The sequence below is a fragment of the Diabrotica undecimpunctata genome, chromosome 8, assembly GCF_040954645.1.
Source record: "Diabrotica undecimpunctata isolate CICGRU chromosome 8, icDiaUnde3, whole genome shotgun sequence".
Lineage (NCBI taxonomy): Eukaryota > Metazoa > Arthropoda > Insecta > Coleoptera > Chrysomelidae > Diabrotica > Diabrotica undecimpunctata.
The window spans coordinates 143,258,062-143,275,040 of NC_092810.1; the positions used below are offsets into that span (position 1 = coordinate 143,258,062).

Sequence of the window (16,979 nt, forward strand, 5' to 3'; positions counted from 1 at the left end):
TCTCGTTTATCTAAATTCTTTTCTGTCAGGAGTCTGATTAGGTGATCATGCCGCACTTTATCAAAGGCCTTGTTGTAATCTATGAAACACATGAATACATCTTGATTTATGTCAAGACATCTTTGAGACATAACGTTCAGTGCAAACAACGCCTCTCTTGTTCCAAGTCCATTTCGGAATCCAAACTGGGTATTATTGATGTCCATTTCCAGTTTTCTGTGTACTCTAGAGTGTATAATTTTCAGAAATATTTTCAGTACATGGCTCATCAGACTGATTGTTCGGTAATCACTGCATTGTTTGGCATTTATCTTTTTTGGTATAGTAACAAATTTCCTCTAATAAACCCTATACTAACAGCTGACTGACTATTTAGTGGAGTTCCATCAGATTGGTGACACCCAATGGCACTAACGTCCCAATATAATACTTGGTTTGTCAATCTCACTCTCAATTAATGTCATAGCTGATCACTCACTTAATTTGTTATTATTTAGTGTCATTTATTGTGTTTCAGTTGTTTATTACTTGTTTTATGTTGTTTTAGCTTTTAGTTTTTAACATAAATCAAAATAACTTACTGGGGCCTGATAATGGGGCAAATATTGTAAGCCTTGAAAGCGGTAGCAAAAAAAAATTACCATCCTTATTAAATAAAAACTATTTATGATTGTGAGTATTGACGCATTTCCCATACACTAGTATTATGGACTCACATTGGCAACCTTTTCATTATTTGAAAACTAATATTTGTTGAGTTCTTCCCAATGGTAATCTCAATTTTTTAACCGGGTTACATACAGCACCAGGACTTTTATGACATAAACTATTTGAACTCAAAAGTTTTACACTAATTCGAAAGGTTTAGTTCTTTTGAGTCTTTTCACAATTCTATAATAATCCACGAGTTGAATAGCCTCTACGTTTGCATGATTATGAAGTCTGTTTTCATGCTTCTTTGCAAATACTTTAATAATATCTGCGACAATTTCCACACCTAGGTCTCTGTGTAGGTCGCTACTTCTTATGTACCAGGGAGCATTTACAATGCCACTCAGTACTTTATTCTGAAAACTTTGAATCATTTTGTTGTTACTCGCACTGCCACATCTCCATAGCTGTATGCCATTATGTCCATAACGGATTCAGTACTTGTTTAAATTGTTTATATACATTAGCTTATTATGATTTACAGCTCCGATTTTCTTACAAGGAGTACAGCTTTCTATATTCACTTACATATTTTTTTATATATTTTTTCCGTTTTAGCCTTACATCTAGATTCATGTCCAGATATTTTGCTGTATTGACATAGAGTGTAACAGTGCCATTTAATACTATTGGTGCTTTATTTATTTTTTTGTTGGTGAAATCTACATGTATTGATTTAGTCCCATAGAGTTTGATACGCCATTTCTTGGTCTATGCATTAACCTCATTGAGTGCCTCTTGCAGTTTTACTTTTGCTTCAATTTCATCATTATCATTAGCAAACGTAGCAGTTGTGATTGTGTTTAATACTGGTATATGTTAGATTTATAGCAGATAAAATAATGTACCTAAAACAGTGCCTTGGGGTACTCCAGCATTTATTGTTCTCAAGTTAAGTAAGTCTTCATATTTTATTCTAAACTATCTTTCACTAATATACGATTTTAGTAATTGACGATGTTCTTTAGGTAAAAGTATGCCAGCCTTTATCAAAAGCCTGGGCAACATTCAGAAAAACTGCCTAACATCCTTTTTTTCCTCTAGAGCTTTTTCTATTTGATCAGTGATTCCGTGGACCTAGTGTTGTGTGATTATTTCTAAACCCAAATTGATTTAGAAGAAATTTTGTTCTATTATAGGTTTTATTCTTTTTAATAAGGGTTTTTCAACCAATTTTGAAGTCACTGGCAGCAGCGATATTGGCCGATATGATATTACCTCATTTGATGGTTTCCCAGTTTTACTATCAGTTATTTTCACTACCTTCCAGCATCTTGAAAAGTATTTTAGTCTTATAGGCGCACTGAATAGATTTGATAGCTTAACGCTTTTCTAGGAAATTTTTTCAAGATTTCTCCTGCTATGATATCATACCCCGGTGCCTTTTTTGGGTTTTTTGTTAGTATTTCAGTTTTAATTTCTTTAGGAGTTAATAATTGCTCTAATGTTTTCGTCTGTTATTGGAAAGTTGTAAATCTCAGATTGCATATCATGCGGTTTAAAAGTATTTTCCAAATGATCAGCAAATATGTCCGATTTTTCTTGATTACTTTTAGGCCATGTACCATTAAGATTTTCTAATGGGTGGATTTTGTCTTATTCGTAAGACAAATCCTTAAGCTCCTTTAAGAATTTGTTTATTGATTCGTGTTTATTTTTTTTAATTTCTCTACTTAGATTTTGAGTTATTTATTGATTTAATCTGGTTTTATTCACAGTTGTTCTGCATTGCTGTCATCAAGTAGGTATATTAATTAGTATTAAATACACCTATGTATTAGATGACGTACCTAGAAAAGTGCTTTGACTTTTGGAGCTTGTTCTCAATAGACTATTTTTCACTTATTTTTTAATATTCTTCTTTGTATTGTTACTCTTAATGGAATTTGATGTGCTTTGGGTGTTCCTTTTGGATTTTCTTTAAATACTGATATTTCTGCTTCAGTCGTCTTTTAGATAGTTGGTTTTATACACATTTTCCTCTGTATCTTGCAAGTCTTTCAAAGAGTAAGTACTTCCGTCTACAAAAAATTAATTGCCCTTAATGTAGCTTCTAGAACTAGAATTCTGTCGGGCAAGTTTAAGATGGCATTTTAATATTTTTTGCTATTCTCTTTGTTGTTGGGTGGAGTCGTGAGATATGTTTATGGTCTTTCCTTTTAATCGATGGCCTTTTTTAAAGAATTTCTCTTTTCTTTATATTTGAAACTAATTTTATTTTAAATATTAAGGAAAGAGAAATTCTTAAAAATTGCCATCGATTGAAATTAAAGACCATAAACAGAACTCACGAATGTACCCAAAAATAAAGAAGAGCCTTTTTCTTTTCTTCTCAGCCACCTTTTTTCGGCAACCATAATTCTTATCTCAGTAGGGTCTGTCCTTCTTTTGATTACCTTACTATTCACTCACTTTGCCTGCTATATATCCATGTTTAATTTCTCTTCTTAGTCAAGCTCTTCAATTGTTTTCAAACTGACGTTCAGTTCTATTCTGTTTTCTAAATTCTGTACGAAGCCTATCCAATCGTGGTCTTGTTAAACAATGTTGGGGCTCTTCTTTCAAAATTATGCTATTGCTTTCTGTAATTATGACTGAGAAGTGAACTGATACCATCTCTAGTCTTTCTTCTCATTTTAATATAATTTTATGGAATTTTTCTATCAATATAGAAATCTAATAAGTCTGGTCTCTTATTCGTATCTGTAGGCCAGTACTTTGGCTGGTCAGTCGAATAAAAGTTATAGTTGTGCTCTCCAGTTACAGAATGTAGTGCACGTCTCTTGGGAGTGATTAACCTGGAGCCCCAGTAGGTATGTTTCGCATTAAAATCTCCGCCCAAGATAAATTTTTCGCCAAGGCTTTGTATTAGTTCGCAGCAATCTTTTTTTTCCAAATTATAATTATATTTTGGTGAACAATAAATTGCTAAAATTTTAATATGTGATTTACAAAATTTATTAACAGATTTTACTTGCATTTGTAGCATATTTATTGAAGTGTCTTTATGATGTTTATTGTTTTGTTTTATAATTACTGCACTTTCAGCATTTGCATCTAATGCATCATTTGCTGGATGAATTGTGTGATATATGTGGAGCAACTCTTTAGCTTCATATAACTTTCATTTTTAAATGCGTTTCGTAGACAAGGCAAATGTCTATTTTTTGTTGATCTAGGAACATCTGCAGGGTATCTTTATGCTTCGGTAGACAGTTAGTATTCCAAGCTACATTTCTTCAATATTTGTATAGCTTTTACATGGCACTGTTTCCGTTTACCACACCGCTCCATGTATTTTTCTTTTTATTTTATTGATATATATTGCTCCTTGTTTTGTTTTCTATCTTGTTGAGAGGTAGATGACTTAGCAGTATTTTGTTGTTGTTGTTTAGCACTGTTTATTTTATTCTATGGAGTTTTCTTCATTGTAGCTACTTCTCTATATTTCTGTAGTGACTTTACTACCTGGCAACCTCTATAATTAGCAGGGTGTTGTTCCTAGCAGTTTGCATATATTTGAATTATTCTTTTACGGTTTTGGAATTGCTTTGTGCAACGCGGTATTTTAAAGCAGTATTTCTGTGTATGCCCGTATTCCTGGACTGGGGTATGAGCTTGTATCACGAATTTCGTATGTTCTAATATCTTTTTTAGCATCAAATGTGAGCATGTACACATGGTTATTTTTATTTTCTTTGTCGTTTTTTTAAATATATTTTCTACACCTTGTATTCTGTATTTCCTTGTTTTTAGATCTTTAAGTTGATCTGAAGATTCATAATTTGATATTGTAAGGACTGGAGATATTTTTGGGCATTCAAATTCACTTTTCAATCTAACCGTTTAATTTTCAAGGGCACAAAATGTTTATTTATCCGGGACAAATAGAGTACATTAGACTAATTGTGGTTTTAGTTAATTTAATAGATTTTTCTCTAAAAAAATTTTTTTCAAAATTATTTTTATGGGTTTTCGCATATTATATTTACAGGAAGCTAGTCACTTAAAATATTGTCAGGAAAAGTGATATTTTATAAGCAAAAAATATTTAAGTGTCTAAACAAAACAATTGTATCTACTTCTTTTGAAAATGGTCTGCCAATTTTTTTCACGTCAGCTGTTTTCTTGGGCCATTCCATTTCGACTAAGTTGCTCTAATGGACATTTTTACAGCCAAATTTTTTAAATTTATGGATAATTGATTTCATATTTGACAAGATTGTTTTCTGCGCTGGAATTGGGTTATTTTCAAAAGCAACAATGAAGATATTTATCTACAGTTTTTTAAAAACGAATCACCTTCAAATAATTCCTTCAATATGTAGTACTTTCTACAGAGTTAATTAGACTATGAAGAAGCTAACAGGAAATAGGCGCGTTTTCACGGGTCGATCTGGGTTGAACGATTTAGGTCGCTTATTAAATCGAAAGAAAATTGAATATGTAAACCATAAATGACCCATAAATGGTGTAAACACCTCGTCGAACGGAAACAACGAGCCGAAAGCCGAGTAGAGTATTCTAGCGTGTATAAAGTTGTTTTTTAGTGCGACAAGCTGTAATTTTGCAAAAAAAATGACTGAAAAATGGTCAGATGCAGACATGGCAAGATTTTTGAATGCTTATCCAAACTATGATGTATTATGGAATACACAAACCGAGCTTTATCGCAATCTACAAGTGAGGCGAGCAGCATTGCAAGCAATTCTATAAGACATGAATAAATCCAATATGTCTGAAAATGACTTAAAAAATAAAATAAAAAATATTAGAACAACATACAATCGTGAATTGAGCAAAGTATTGAAATCACTAAAGAGTGGTTCTGGACGATACAAGGCTGTCGCTAGTGGCTAGAAATCGAAGATCTATTTGCAATTTTAGCCTTGCCGGTAATGCTTCACGCATATTTGTATCGTTTGTTTGAATTGTCTTAGCAGTTTTTTCTAAAAGTTCTCTAAAATGAGCATTATCCATTCGTAGATGATTCCTGGATCTTCCACAACCATTTCTTAGAGCAGGCTTTGTGATGCACCATGGATATTTCGTCTTAAAATCCACTGTCGGGTCCACCACCTTCGATTTTGTTTGATTTAGCGATTTCTTCCCGAATGGCACAACAAATTAATTGCACACCTACATTAATCATTTCACGTGGCGCCATTTTGTACCACAATTAAATCAATATTCATCGTCTGTCGTGTAAACCTTTTTGCTTTCCCCACAGATCGAATTATGGTTGAACGATCCAAATCGTTCAACCTAGATCGACCCATGAAAACGCGCCTTAAACATTCATAGATCATTCACATTTGTGATTAAATGGTGGTATATAAACTTGAGCAAAAGTAAATATGTCCATGTCAAACATAATATTATACAGTCTTTGCGTTCTCAAACGACCGTGCTGCCAAAATAGATAACTAATAAAATAGGGAAAAATGTCAAAAATTTGAATAAATTAGTATTTAAAACTGGTATAAATTTCATCAAATTTTAAAAATAATGAGCGATAAGAAGAAAAGTTATAGATGTTGTTCAGTGCCAGAATGTTCTGCTCGATGTACGAAAGATATAAATCTCCACTACTTTTCAAAGGACGAAAAATTACGAAAAAACTGGCAAGTAGCTCTTTGTGTTGCAAAACTTGTGACAAAATACCTACATGAATGTATGCAGCCGACACTTTAAGAAATCAGATTACTTTTTTCCAGGTAAATCATATTTGCTAGGAAATTTATTTAGGTAATATTGTCTCAGCCTGGTTCTTTCTTAATCATTGAAATAATGTTTTATTTTTTAGATGTGAGGACTGGTAAACGATTTTTAAAAAAAGTTCCATTCCATCTGAGAATCTACCTATTCGATCTTTGGACAAAGTATTGTCCTCTTCACAAAGATCATCCCGAGAAGAAAGATCAAAACGAGCAAAACAAAGGTATATATCTAGTACAGTATCTATTTCAAAAGATGAAACGATTGACTCGGAGCCAACGTCAACAATTACGGAAGATGAAATCGAAATTAACACAGATACAGCGATTAGTGCAGTTTTAGAAGCCATCCGAAATAATCCAGGGTTACAGCGGGATCACTTACTGAAAATCAGCACAGAAGAAAGGGCTATCCAAGTAACCACGTCAACAAATCGCGTTTTAAATGCATTCACTGGAATACCCACTCTAAATCTGCTGGAAAAGATTTGTGAAGCTGCTAGTTTGTTAGAAAACAAAAATTCGAAACCATTATTGCTTTAGCTAAAACAACGTATTGTTCTAATGTTTGGTAAGTTAAAAACTGACCTCACTTTTCTTTGCCTTTCTAGAAATTATTTTCAGATAACGGAGGAAGTTCTTTCTGAAGTATTAAAACCTGCAATCCCCTGGCCAGGAAAAAAAGAGATTCAAAATAGGATACCTGTTAGTTTTAAGAAATGTCCTAAAACAAGAATTGTTTAGGATTGCACAGAATTACTTTTACAAAAAAAAAAACTGTCAAATGTCGCATAATGACTTATTGTCACTACAAAGGGGACCATACATTAAAAGTTATAATTGGAATAGCACCATCTGGTTTAATTACATTTGTAAGTCCTGTTTATCGTGGCCGTATCTCGGACAAAGAAATTTTTATTCAACCAAGATTATTGGACAAATTGACACCAAATGAGGATGCTATAATGGTGATAAGGGCTTTTTGATAGAAAATGAATGCATTGAAAAGAAAATTGAATTAATAAGACCGCTATTTTTGGGAAAAAGAAAACAATTATCAATGCAAGATGCTCTTTGTACTGCTGAAATTGCTTCAGCAAGAGTAAACGTTGAAAGAAATACAACGGCTAAAAATCTTTAAAATTCTTAAAGCAAGAGTTAATTTATTCCTAGTTCCTTATATGGACTCTTGTTATAAATATTATTTCAGGTATTGTTAACCGAGTTAACCGTTAAGACGTGTACATATGCTTTATAGACTATACAAAAGCATTCGATAACGTAAAGCACGAAAAGATAATTGAAGTTCTCCATAAGATCGGAGTCGACTACAGAGACATTCGAACAATAGCGAGTCTCTATTGGGGCTAAACAGCTAAAGTGAAAGTAGGATCTACATTGACCAATAAAATTGAGATCAAGAAAGGGATACGACATGGCTGTATCTTGTCTCCTATTGTCTTTAATATATACTCAGAAGAAGTATTTAAGACAGCGCTGGAGGAAAGCACAGAAGGCATAAAGATAAATGGAGAAATAATTAATAACATAAGGTATGCTGATGACACTGTGATTCTAGCAAGTAGCATGGAGGAACTGGGTTGCCTAATGAGTAAGATACAAAAAACAAGTGCACAATACGGACTCAGACTAAATATCACAAAAACCAAATGGATGTTAGTAAGCAAAACCCAACAACCACCACAGCAACTGATATTAGACAATGAAAGAATTGAACACGTGGATTCGTACATCTACTTGGGAACAACAGTTAACTCAAATTGGGATCAAGCGAAGGAAATACGGATAAGAGTAGAAAAAGAGCATCGTTCACTAGCATGAAGCAAATTTTCACCTCTAAAAGCCTCACCCTACCTCTCAAAATTCGACTTCTGAAATGATATGTATTCCCGGTTTTGTTATATGGAATGGAGGCGTGGACTATGACCGCAACATTGATGAAAAAAGTAGAGGCCTTCGAAATGTGGGCTTACCGAAGTATATTACGTATATCCTGGACTGAGCACGTGACCAACGAAGAGGTACTACGCCGGATAGGTAAAGAGAGAGAGGTGGGAATAAGTATAAAGAAAAGAAAGTTGAAATACTTGGGTCACGTTATGAGACATAATAAATATAGAGTACTACAAATGATCGTTCAAGGGAAAATAGACAGCAGAAGGGGTCCAGGAAGGAGAAGATACTCGTGGCTCCAAAACTTGCGGCAATGGTTCGGATTGCCATCTGCTGAACTATTCAGATCTGCCGTAAACAAAGTCAGAATAGCCATGTTGATTGCCAACGTTCGGAACGGACAAGGCACATGAAGAAGAATATTGTTAACCTTTCTGCACCAATACTTTGTAATGATAAATATTAATTTATATTTGAATATATCTAAATTAACAGATGTGCGTGTAGTCAAGTGTAAATATTTTTTTTAAGTAAAAGTACTTATAAGAAATAAAACAATCTTTTAAAACAACTTTTTTAACTATATAATTGGAATAAAACTTCCAATACATTGTAAACATAAACGCCTACCAAAACTTTTAACATGTTTTGTATAAATTCTACATCATACGGTACTTTGATAATAAGTGTAGACTTATCATGGACAAAACACTATAAAATATGATTTTTTTTAACATAATTTTCCATTTTCCTTAATTATGCATACATATTTAAGGTAACGTAAAATTGATTGCACCGATTTTGTTTTGCCTGCCATAGGGCACTTTATTTTTAAAGCAACTGATTCATAGTTTTTCCCATGTAATGTTGCAGTATTTCCTTTAAAATTTGAATTACACAATTGGTTGACTTTAAGTGGCCAATTTGAGTTTTTATTTTTACTATATGTAAATAAATGGTAATCAGTGGTTCCAGTTACTTTCAGTCGCCTTACGTTTTTCCACGCTTCTTCAGTTTGGTTTAGCAGAATCAAATACATTTCAACAGAATTACTGTAGCTTACTTCAACATTATTTGATTAATATATAGCTAAATTATATTCTAGTACAATGTCAGTAGCCCATGTATCAGCAAAGACTGGTAGAACTTTATTGTTGCCAATAATACTGTTACATAGAGATATCTGAAGCATTTCTTCCCTATAGAACTTTGTGTCTTGATGTATAGGAACCACAGTTAAGTTAAGTCAGGCTTAATTCTGAATCTTCTGCTTCGGAGAGTAATACCTTCAATATCACAGTATCTGCTGGTTTTGCTAGACGCGTATCTAATTCTCTTCTTGCAGTGTTTTTTTTTTCATTTGGCAAAACTGGGTAATTGGCACCATACTTTCATACACATTATGATTTTTTTAATTTTCTCCACTGTTGCTTGATGTCTGTGTTGCTTAATTTTTACATCGTATACCTGCAAGTAATAAAAAGGAATTATAAACATAAAGTTATAGCAAAATTGTTCTTTTACTTTTATCAAATCCCTATGTAATCACTTACCTAAAAATATACAGTAATGTGTCAATTATATGTTTGCATTTGCCTGAATTTCCAGTCTTACATGTAAAATTACAAACATTTTTAATGTTCTCAATCACTTCAATGTCCACTTGTATTTGGTAGGGTACTCCTCTCAAATTGCTCGTTTGAAGGCACAATGCTTGTATCACTGCGGTTTTCTCACTAAAGTTGCTTGCCTTCAACTTTTAAAATTCCCTATCTTTACAATGTCAACAAACGATATCCCTATTTCGTCCGCCATCTTTCAAAACAAGTGCTGCCACCTATAGTCGTTTGAGAACGCGAATAGCAGTTGTGTTAATTTAGGAATGTGATTAATATGGATAGGAATATGATTAATAGGAATAGATGAATAGGAATATGATTACTTAATACAAAAATAAGATTAAATTCTTATATTTATAATAGTATTTATAAAATATACATTTTATACACAGAAAATTAAAATGGACGAAATCATAAAAAATCCATATCAAGGGCATTGTATAATGCAGCAATTTCACTGTGGCTCGTTATACGCCAAAAAGGAAAATTTAAAGCTTTCGCAGCAGCTTCTTCGTCTTGTCCATCACCTATAACTACGTAAGTACATTTTCTGCCGAACCTCGTTACTATCCTTTCAAAGCAACTTTCTTTACCTAGAACAAACAATTATTATTTTTATTAAAAATTATTATTCAATAAATGAAATGATTAATAAAAAACATAATTGATTAAATTTTACTACAATTTAATTCTCTAAATTTATGTTTTCTCACATTTACCTCATTTTGTAAATTTTATTCAATTTATCTTATAATATATCTTTATGAAAATATAATCTTGTATGTCACTGAAAATACTAAACACTTTATACTAAACATGCATTCGAAAATTGTGTCGCCAATAGAAAAATATTATTAGAACTATTAATTGACATCGGAAAGACACAAACTCTCTAGAAATAGTCGGCAACATCAAATAAATCTCTCTCTATCTGTCTCTCTCCAATGACACTACAGCCCACAGCATACAGCATATAGCAAAATGAGATTTCTGAGATTGAAAGGAATCAAAAGATTTAAACATAACAAAAGATTTAAACATATAAACAGAATTTTTGTTCATCACAATTTAATTTAAAATATGTTTCATTTGAAACTATAAGTAAATGGTTTGAATATTCACACATGGAAGAGAAGCTTTTCTCTGACAATCCTCATGTTATACACTTTAGTCTATACAGTTAATTTATAAGTCTGTTGGCTATAGTTTATTCAGTCGTCTCGCGAATCCAGGTGGAACGTTTAGAAGTCTTGCTTCTTCATTTGGGTGATCCCTCAATTTGTCAACGTAATTTCTTGATATTCTTTGGATTTCTTCATTTACTCCGTTACTGGCTCCATTTACTGACTCGTCGTATAGTGTTTTACAAACCAGGGAGCATTAAACACTATTCTTAATATTTTTGATTGAACTCTTTGCATTATGTTAATATTTGATGGCTTTAAGCAACCACAAAGTTGGACACCATAGGTCCAAATCGGTTTTATATGTACAGGAGCAGCTTATTTTCTATAGTCAGTTTTGATTTTCGACCTATGAGCCAACTGATTTGTCTTATTTTAATATTAATATCTTGTCTTTTTTTACATCTTTAAAGAGAAAAGGAACCTATGACCCAGGTAGTGTTGGATTCCTAATACCCTAACGAAGTTGTACCAGGACGAGACGCCCGAGAGAGTTAGACCTTTGACATTTCGTCCCCTTATCACTGCGAGACGGTCAACATCCAACTAAAAGGCTCTCCCTATGCCCTGCTATCACCCGATTCCCATTCTTGCTCCAACACAGTCAGGCCTCACAGACCAGACGTCACAATCACCTCCTGGATGCGTTCACGCAGCATTCTTTCATACAACTTTCCGATCCAAGGAAGATGGTAAATAGGACGATATTTTCGCACCTTGGGAAAAAGATTATAGGACTGAGCGGCAAGAAGAGCGTTCATCTTTCATGTCTAGAGTTAACTCTAAATATTTAGCTGAAGTGCTGACCGATATCTACGTGCCACTTATTAGTGTTGGACACTCATCTCTTCGATTTGTGAAAGTGACTCGAGTTAATTTGTTTTCAATTTTCACTTTCCATCTATTGAACCATATTTCTAGCTGGTTAAGGTGGTTTTGTAAATGCCCGGATGCTATGATAGGGTCCTCGTTGATAGAGATTATGGTGGTGTCATCGGCAAATGTTAAGATTTCTGTTGTTTTCGTAGTTGGAATGTCGCACTAAATATCAGGTAAAGTAGAGGACTTGCAGCACCCCCTAATTTAATAGAAGAGTTTATAATATGAAAGACACTGCATTGTTTTTTACTTAGAAGTAACGACCTTCGACATTATTATTTGCATAGGGTCTATTGTGCCACATTGTATCAAATGTTTTTTCTACATCTAATAAGGCAGCTGTGCAATATTTTTTTCTTAGTGGCAACGAAGATTTTAGTTATTATTCTATGAGTCTGTTGTGTTGTAGATGCTCACATAAAAATCCGAGCTGGTGCATCGTTATTTCTGCATCGAGGTTAATATCCATCTTGAATCTATCAAGTAGTCTTTTTGAATATTTTAGATGTTGTAGGCAACAGGACGATTGGCCGATAGGATGATGATGTATCTGGAGGTTTGCCTGTTTTGTGAATCATAAATAGTTATGTAAATTTCCATGTGATTGGGAAATATGCTACTCTGGTAGTAAAACTGCTAGTACTCATGGTAAATGTTTCAGTATCAATCCTGTTATGAGGTTGAATCTAGGTGCTTTGTGGTTGTTGGATTTTTCTATTTCTTATTCCACTTCTAGTCCAAAAATAAAAGCCCAAAATAGGGAAGACTTTGCAGAGGTCATCGCCAACCTTCGCTAAGAGGACGGCACCTAAAGAAGAAGATTTCACTTCTGTTGAACTGAGAGGATTTATTAGTAGCGTCATAGGACAAACACTATTCAGGAAGACTCTTAATCAATTTTCGTGATTATTATTATCTAGCTGGTGTTTTTTAAAAATGATCTTTTTTGCTGGTCTGTCCTATCCCATGTACTGCCGTCTTTCTTAATTGATCGGTTGTTCTATGGGTCTTTTTAGATGCTTTGTTGTCTTCCAGATTGTGGGATCATCTTTTGATAAGGGCAGATCTAATCTAATCTGATAAGATAGTGCTGATCGTCTTGTCAGTCGGTGGTATTCGGTTTTGTCATTTAAATTTCGACTTCCTGGAAATCAAAATCGGAAGGGACTCAACAAGTAGTACGTGGAAATAGCAACCTCGCCATCAATACCTTTCGAAATTAAAACACGTTAAGGTGCCCTTTGCCCACTGTCAGCAAATATATGATATATAATGACATAATATAACATTTAATGATATTTAAGTAGACTTACCTATTTTTGTAGCAGAATAAATATTTTCTATAGGAAACACACCACCTAATCCAAAAAGCAATATCTTCGCAAGCGCTGGAATGAGCTGAGTCGTTGTAACAAGTACGTTTACACAATTAGTTCTGGAATTAATTAAAGTTAGGCATTTATTGGCCAAAGTTAACCAATTGTCCGTGACCGCCTCTATTTCAGACCTCAATTGAAGCCATTGTTCTCTTTTGGATGCTCCCAGCAATCCACCAACACTAAAAACAGAAAAAAGAGATCAGATATGGTATTTACTGTGTTTTAAAAGAAAATAATGAAAAATATATTAACTTTTACGCGTTTTACAATTACTTCTATTTCATTTTTCGATGAAAAATGTACTCTGTTAAATTATCAGGCATGACGAAAGATTGAAACACATCGAAAGAAGAAACTAAAGGAATTCTAAATGCATCTCCTGAATAACATGAGGTACTTTTTTTGTAGTTTATTAATTTAACAATACACAAGTTCAATTTAAGTATACATTAACCTATTCACATAAGGGGTCTAAAAACTCGGCTATAAATTGAAGCAGCTACAATGGAAGAATTCATAAGACATGAGCGAGGAGACCGATTGGGTGAATTTGTAGCAGACAAAGTGTTTGTGATTACTAATACCTAACTTCAAACTCCCATACATGATTAATAAAAGATTCCGTAACAGCATAACATCAGTCAAGATATACCCAGGAGCCGATATCAAGTCAAACCATAACCCACTGATTGGCAAAAGTAGGCTCAGGCTAAAGAACATTCGACATAGTGTCAACCCAAAATACATCAGGCTACTGAAAGATCAACAAACAGAACAGAGTGTAAAACAGTATATACAGAACAACTTAAAAAAATGAAGAAAAAATCGTAGAAGACAAACGTTAGTTTAGATATGATGGATAGGCGAAAGTTCAAAGATCTGGACACATTATACAAAATGATAGATAGAGATTTAAAAAAGCTTTAATCAGAGTAGCTAAGGATACACGGCTAAGAGAAAAATATGCGGAAATACAGCTATTGCAACATAAACACGATTTAATATAAACGGTATACTCATTTATTCAATATGCACAAAAAAGTTGAAAGAAGTTACAGGCTTATGCAAGCCTAGGAGAGTAGTGTGTTTGGCAGACAACCAAGGCAAACCACTATTAAGTGTGGAAAAGAGACTAGACAGAGAAACCAGACACTTGGAAGACATGTGGAAGTAACTCTTGCAGATGAAAGGCAGAATACCATTGAAGACACGGAATGCCAAACAGGACCTCCGATTACCATCGAAGAAGTCACGTTAGCTATTAGAAAAACTAAAAATGGTAAAGCTATAGGGCTTTACAAATTCTATGAATAAACAGGGAATAAAATGGATAACAACTATATCAAAATATATGAAACTGGAAAAATCCCCCAAGCTGAATAAAGTGGACCTTCATAAATATAGCAAAAACATGCAAAAAGTACCGAATAATTATCAGCCTAAGCTACTTATTTAATTTTTTTTTAAGTGAAACAGCACTTATGAAACATACAAAGAACAAGTGTTGGATTCCGCGATACCTTAGGCACCCGAGAGGCTCTATTCGCTATACAACTGTTTATGCAAAGGTGCTGGTATGTCAACTACGACGTATATGTTTGTTTTATCTACTACAAAAAGGCATTTGATAGAGTAAACATGATAAGCTCATAACCATCTTAAAGCGAATCTTCGAGCAAGCAGTGGGAGAACTGTAGGAAGAGTATTTAGTCAACGGAGTGCGTCTAAACAATGCGTCGCGCATCAGATGAAAGTACATAGCTTGGTACCAGGATAAATAGTCAATGAGACCACTCTAATGAAATAAAACAACACATAGGGAAAGCAAGATGAAGTCTCTCTCAGACGTCACGATTTACCACTCGGTATCAAAATCTTTATCATCGGATGCTAAGTGTTTTCTACGTTATTATAAAGAGTAGAGGCTTGGACACTTTCTGAAAGCTCAAGCCTTCGAGATGTGGTGTTACAGATTCATCTTAAGAATTTCATCATGGGTGGATCGTGTGACTAATGTTGAGGTCCTATGTAGAATAGTCAAGGAATGTGAGATTATTAATACAATCAAAGAGCGCAAATTAGAATATCTTGGCCATGTTATGAGAAATGAACAGAGATATAGCTTGTTGTAACTCATTCTACAGAACAAGGTATTTGGAAAGAGAAAACCAGGGAGAAGAATATCTTGGGTTCAAAAGCTGAGAAAATGATTCAATATAACCGGTGTATTCCGACGAGCTGCACGCAAAGTTAGAATAATATCTTAACAAAATCCGAAACGAAGAGAAGAAGATCGAACGGATAGGCATCGAAAGTAGGAAGAAATTGTAACTGTAACAAAAACTTGAAAAGACAACAAAAAACTGGTCAAAACGGTATCATTGCTGAGTTTTTAAAACAAAATATTGAAACGCTGCAAGAGAGGAAATCATTGAGTTAATAAAGTGTGGATCAAAGAACAAATACCCAAACAGTAGAAAGAAGCTATTCTGTGCCTACTATACAAAAAAGAAACGTCTGCAGAATTTAAAATCTACAGGGGAATAAAAAAATTATATACAAACTATTGGCCACCTGGACGTATATCCAGCAGGGATCAATAGAGCAAAAAGATCACCAATACATCAAATTTTTAAAATGAAACAAATCTTATCTACTTAGCTCATACGATATCAATTTAGCATTAAATCAATTCAGCATTTCCGAGAGTATGATTAATTAAATGCAAATTCAGAGATACCAAAAGTAAAGTTCGATCCCTCGAACAGTTTTAACATTAACAGAGTCCTACAAGAAGGTGACCTTTATAAACTGTATCCAATATAATCTTGCTTGACGTATTCATTATCCTCTCACCTTTCGTTTGACGCCTCATACGCTGCAATCAGATCAATAGCAACGAAGATACGATATAGTGCCGTTTTGGCATTGTCTTTGGGTTTGTTTTTTGTCTTAACATATTCGTTACCACCTCCCCTTTCCATCGATACCTTGCACGTTGTTGTACGTTGAGCCGTTTACACGTTACAAGCTTAGTGTCCTTTTAGCAATACGCCGCCATGTTTTTTTTCTGAGCCTACGTATTCGTTAGCCCTTCCCCTTTCCATCGATACCTTGCACGTTGTTGTACGTTGAGCCGTTTAGACGTTACAAGCTTAGTGTCCATTTGCAATACGCCGCCATGTTTTTTTGTATGTCTACGTATTCGTTGGACCCTCCCCTTTCCATCGATACCTTGCACGTTCTTGTCCGTTGAGCCGTTTATACGGTACAAGCTTAGTGTCATTTTGGCAATACGACGACATGTTTTTTTCTATCTCAACGTGTTCCCCGTCCCCTCCCCTTTCCAACGAGCCCTCTTACGTCACGGTCCGATGAGCCGTCTCGCATCCACCACAAAATGAATCAAAAATTGACCTGTTTGCGCTCGTAGCCCTGCTGCCAGTTTACTACACGGAGAAAATTTTACGAAAAAGTAACATCCATACTAAAGATTCGATATATCATCAAATGCATCAATGTATAACACATGGGGATATAGAGGGCTTTAAAAGAAGAGAAGAAGCACCAATAAAT

The 16,979-nt window shown here is 34.1% G+C and overlaps 1 protein-coding gene across 1 annotated transcript in view; it reads right to left on the reverse strand.

The window, feature by feature from the left end:
• Window positions 1–10,296: 10,296 nt before the first annotated feature.
• Window positions 10,297–16,979, reverse strand: part of eya (eya transcriptional coactivator and phosphatase 2) — a 179,324-nt gene continuing 172,641 nt past the window's right edge. Inside the window, exons 9-10 of the mRNA XM_072541267.1 lie at window positions 13,338–13,582; window positions 10,297–10,554 (exon numbers count right to left, since the gene is read on the reverse strand). Coding sequence (XP_072397368.1) covers window positions 10,373–10,554; window positions 13,338–13,582 — 427 coding nt within the window. The 3' untranslated portion in view covers window positions 10,297–10,372. The remainder of the gene's footprint in view (window positions 10,555–13,337; window positions 13,583–16,979) is intronic.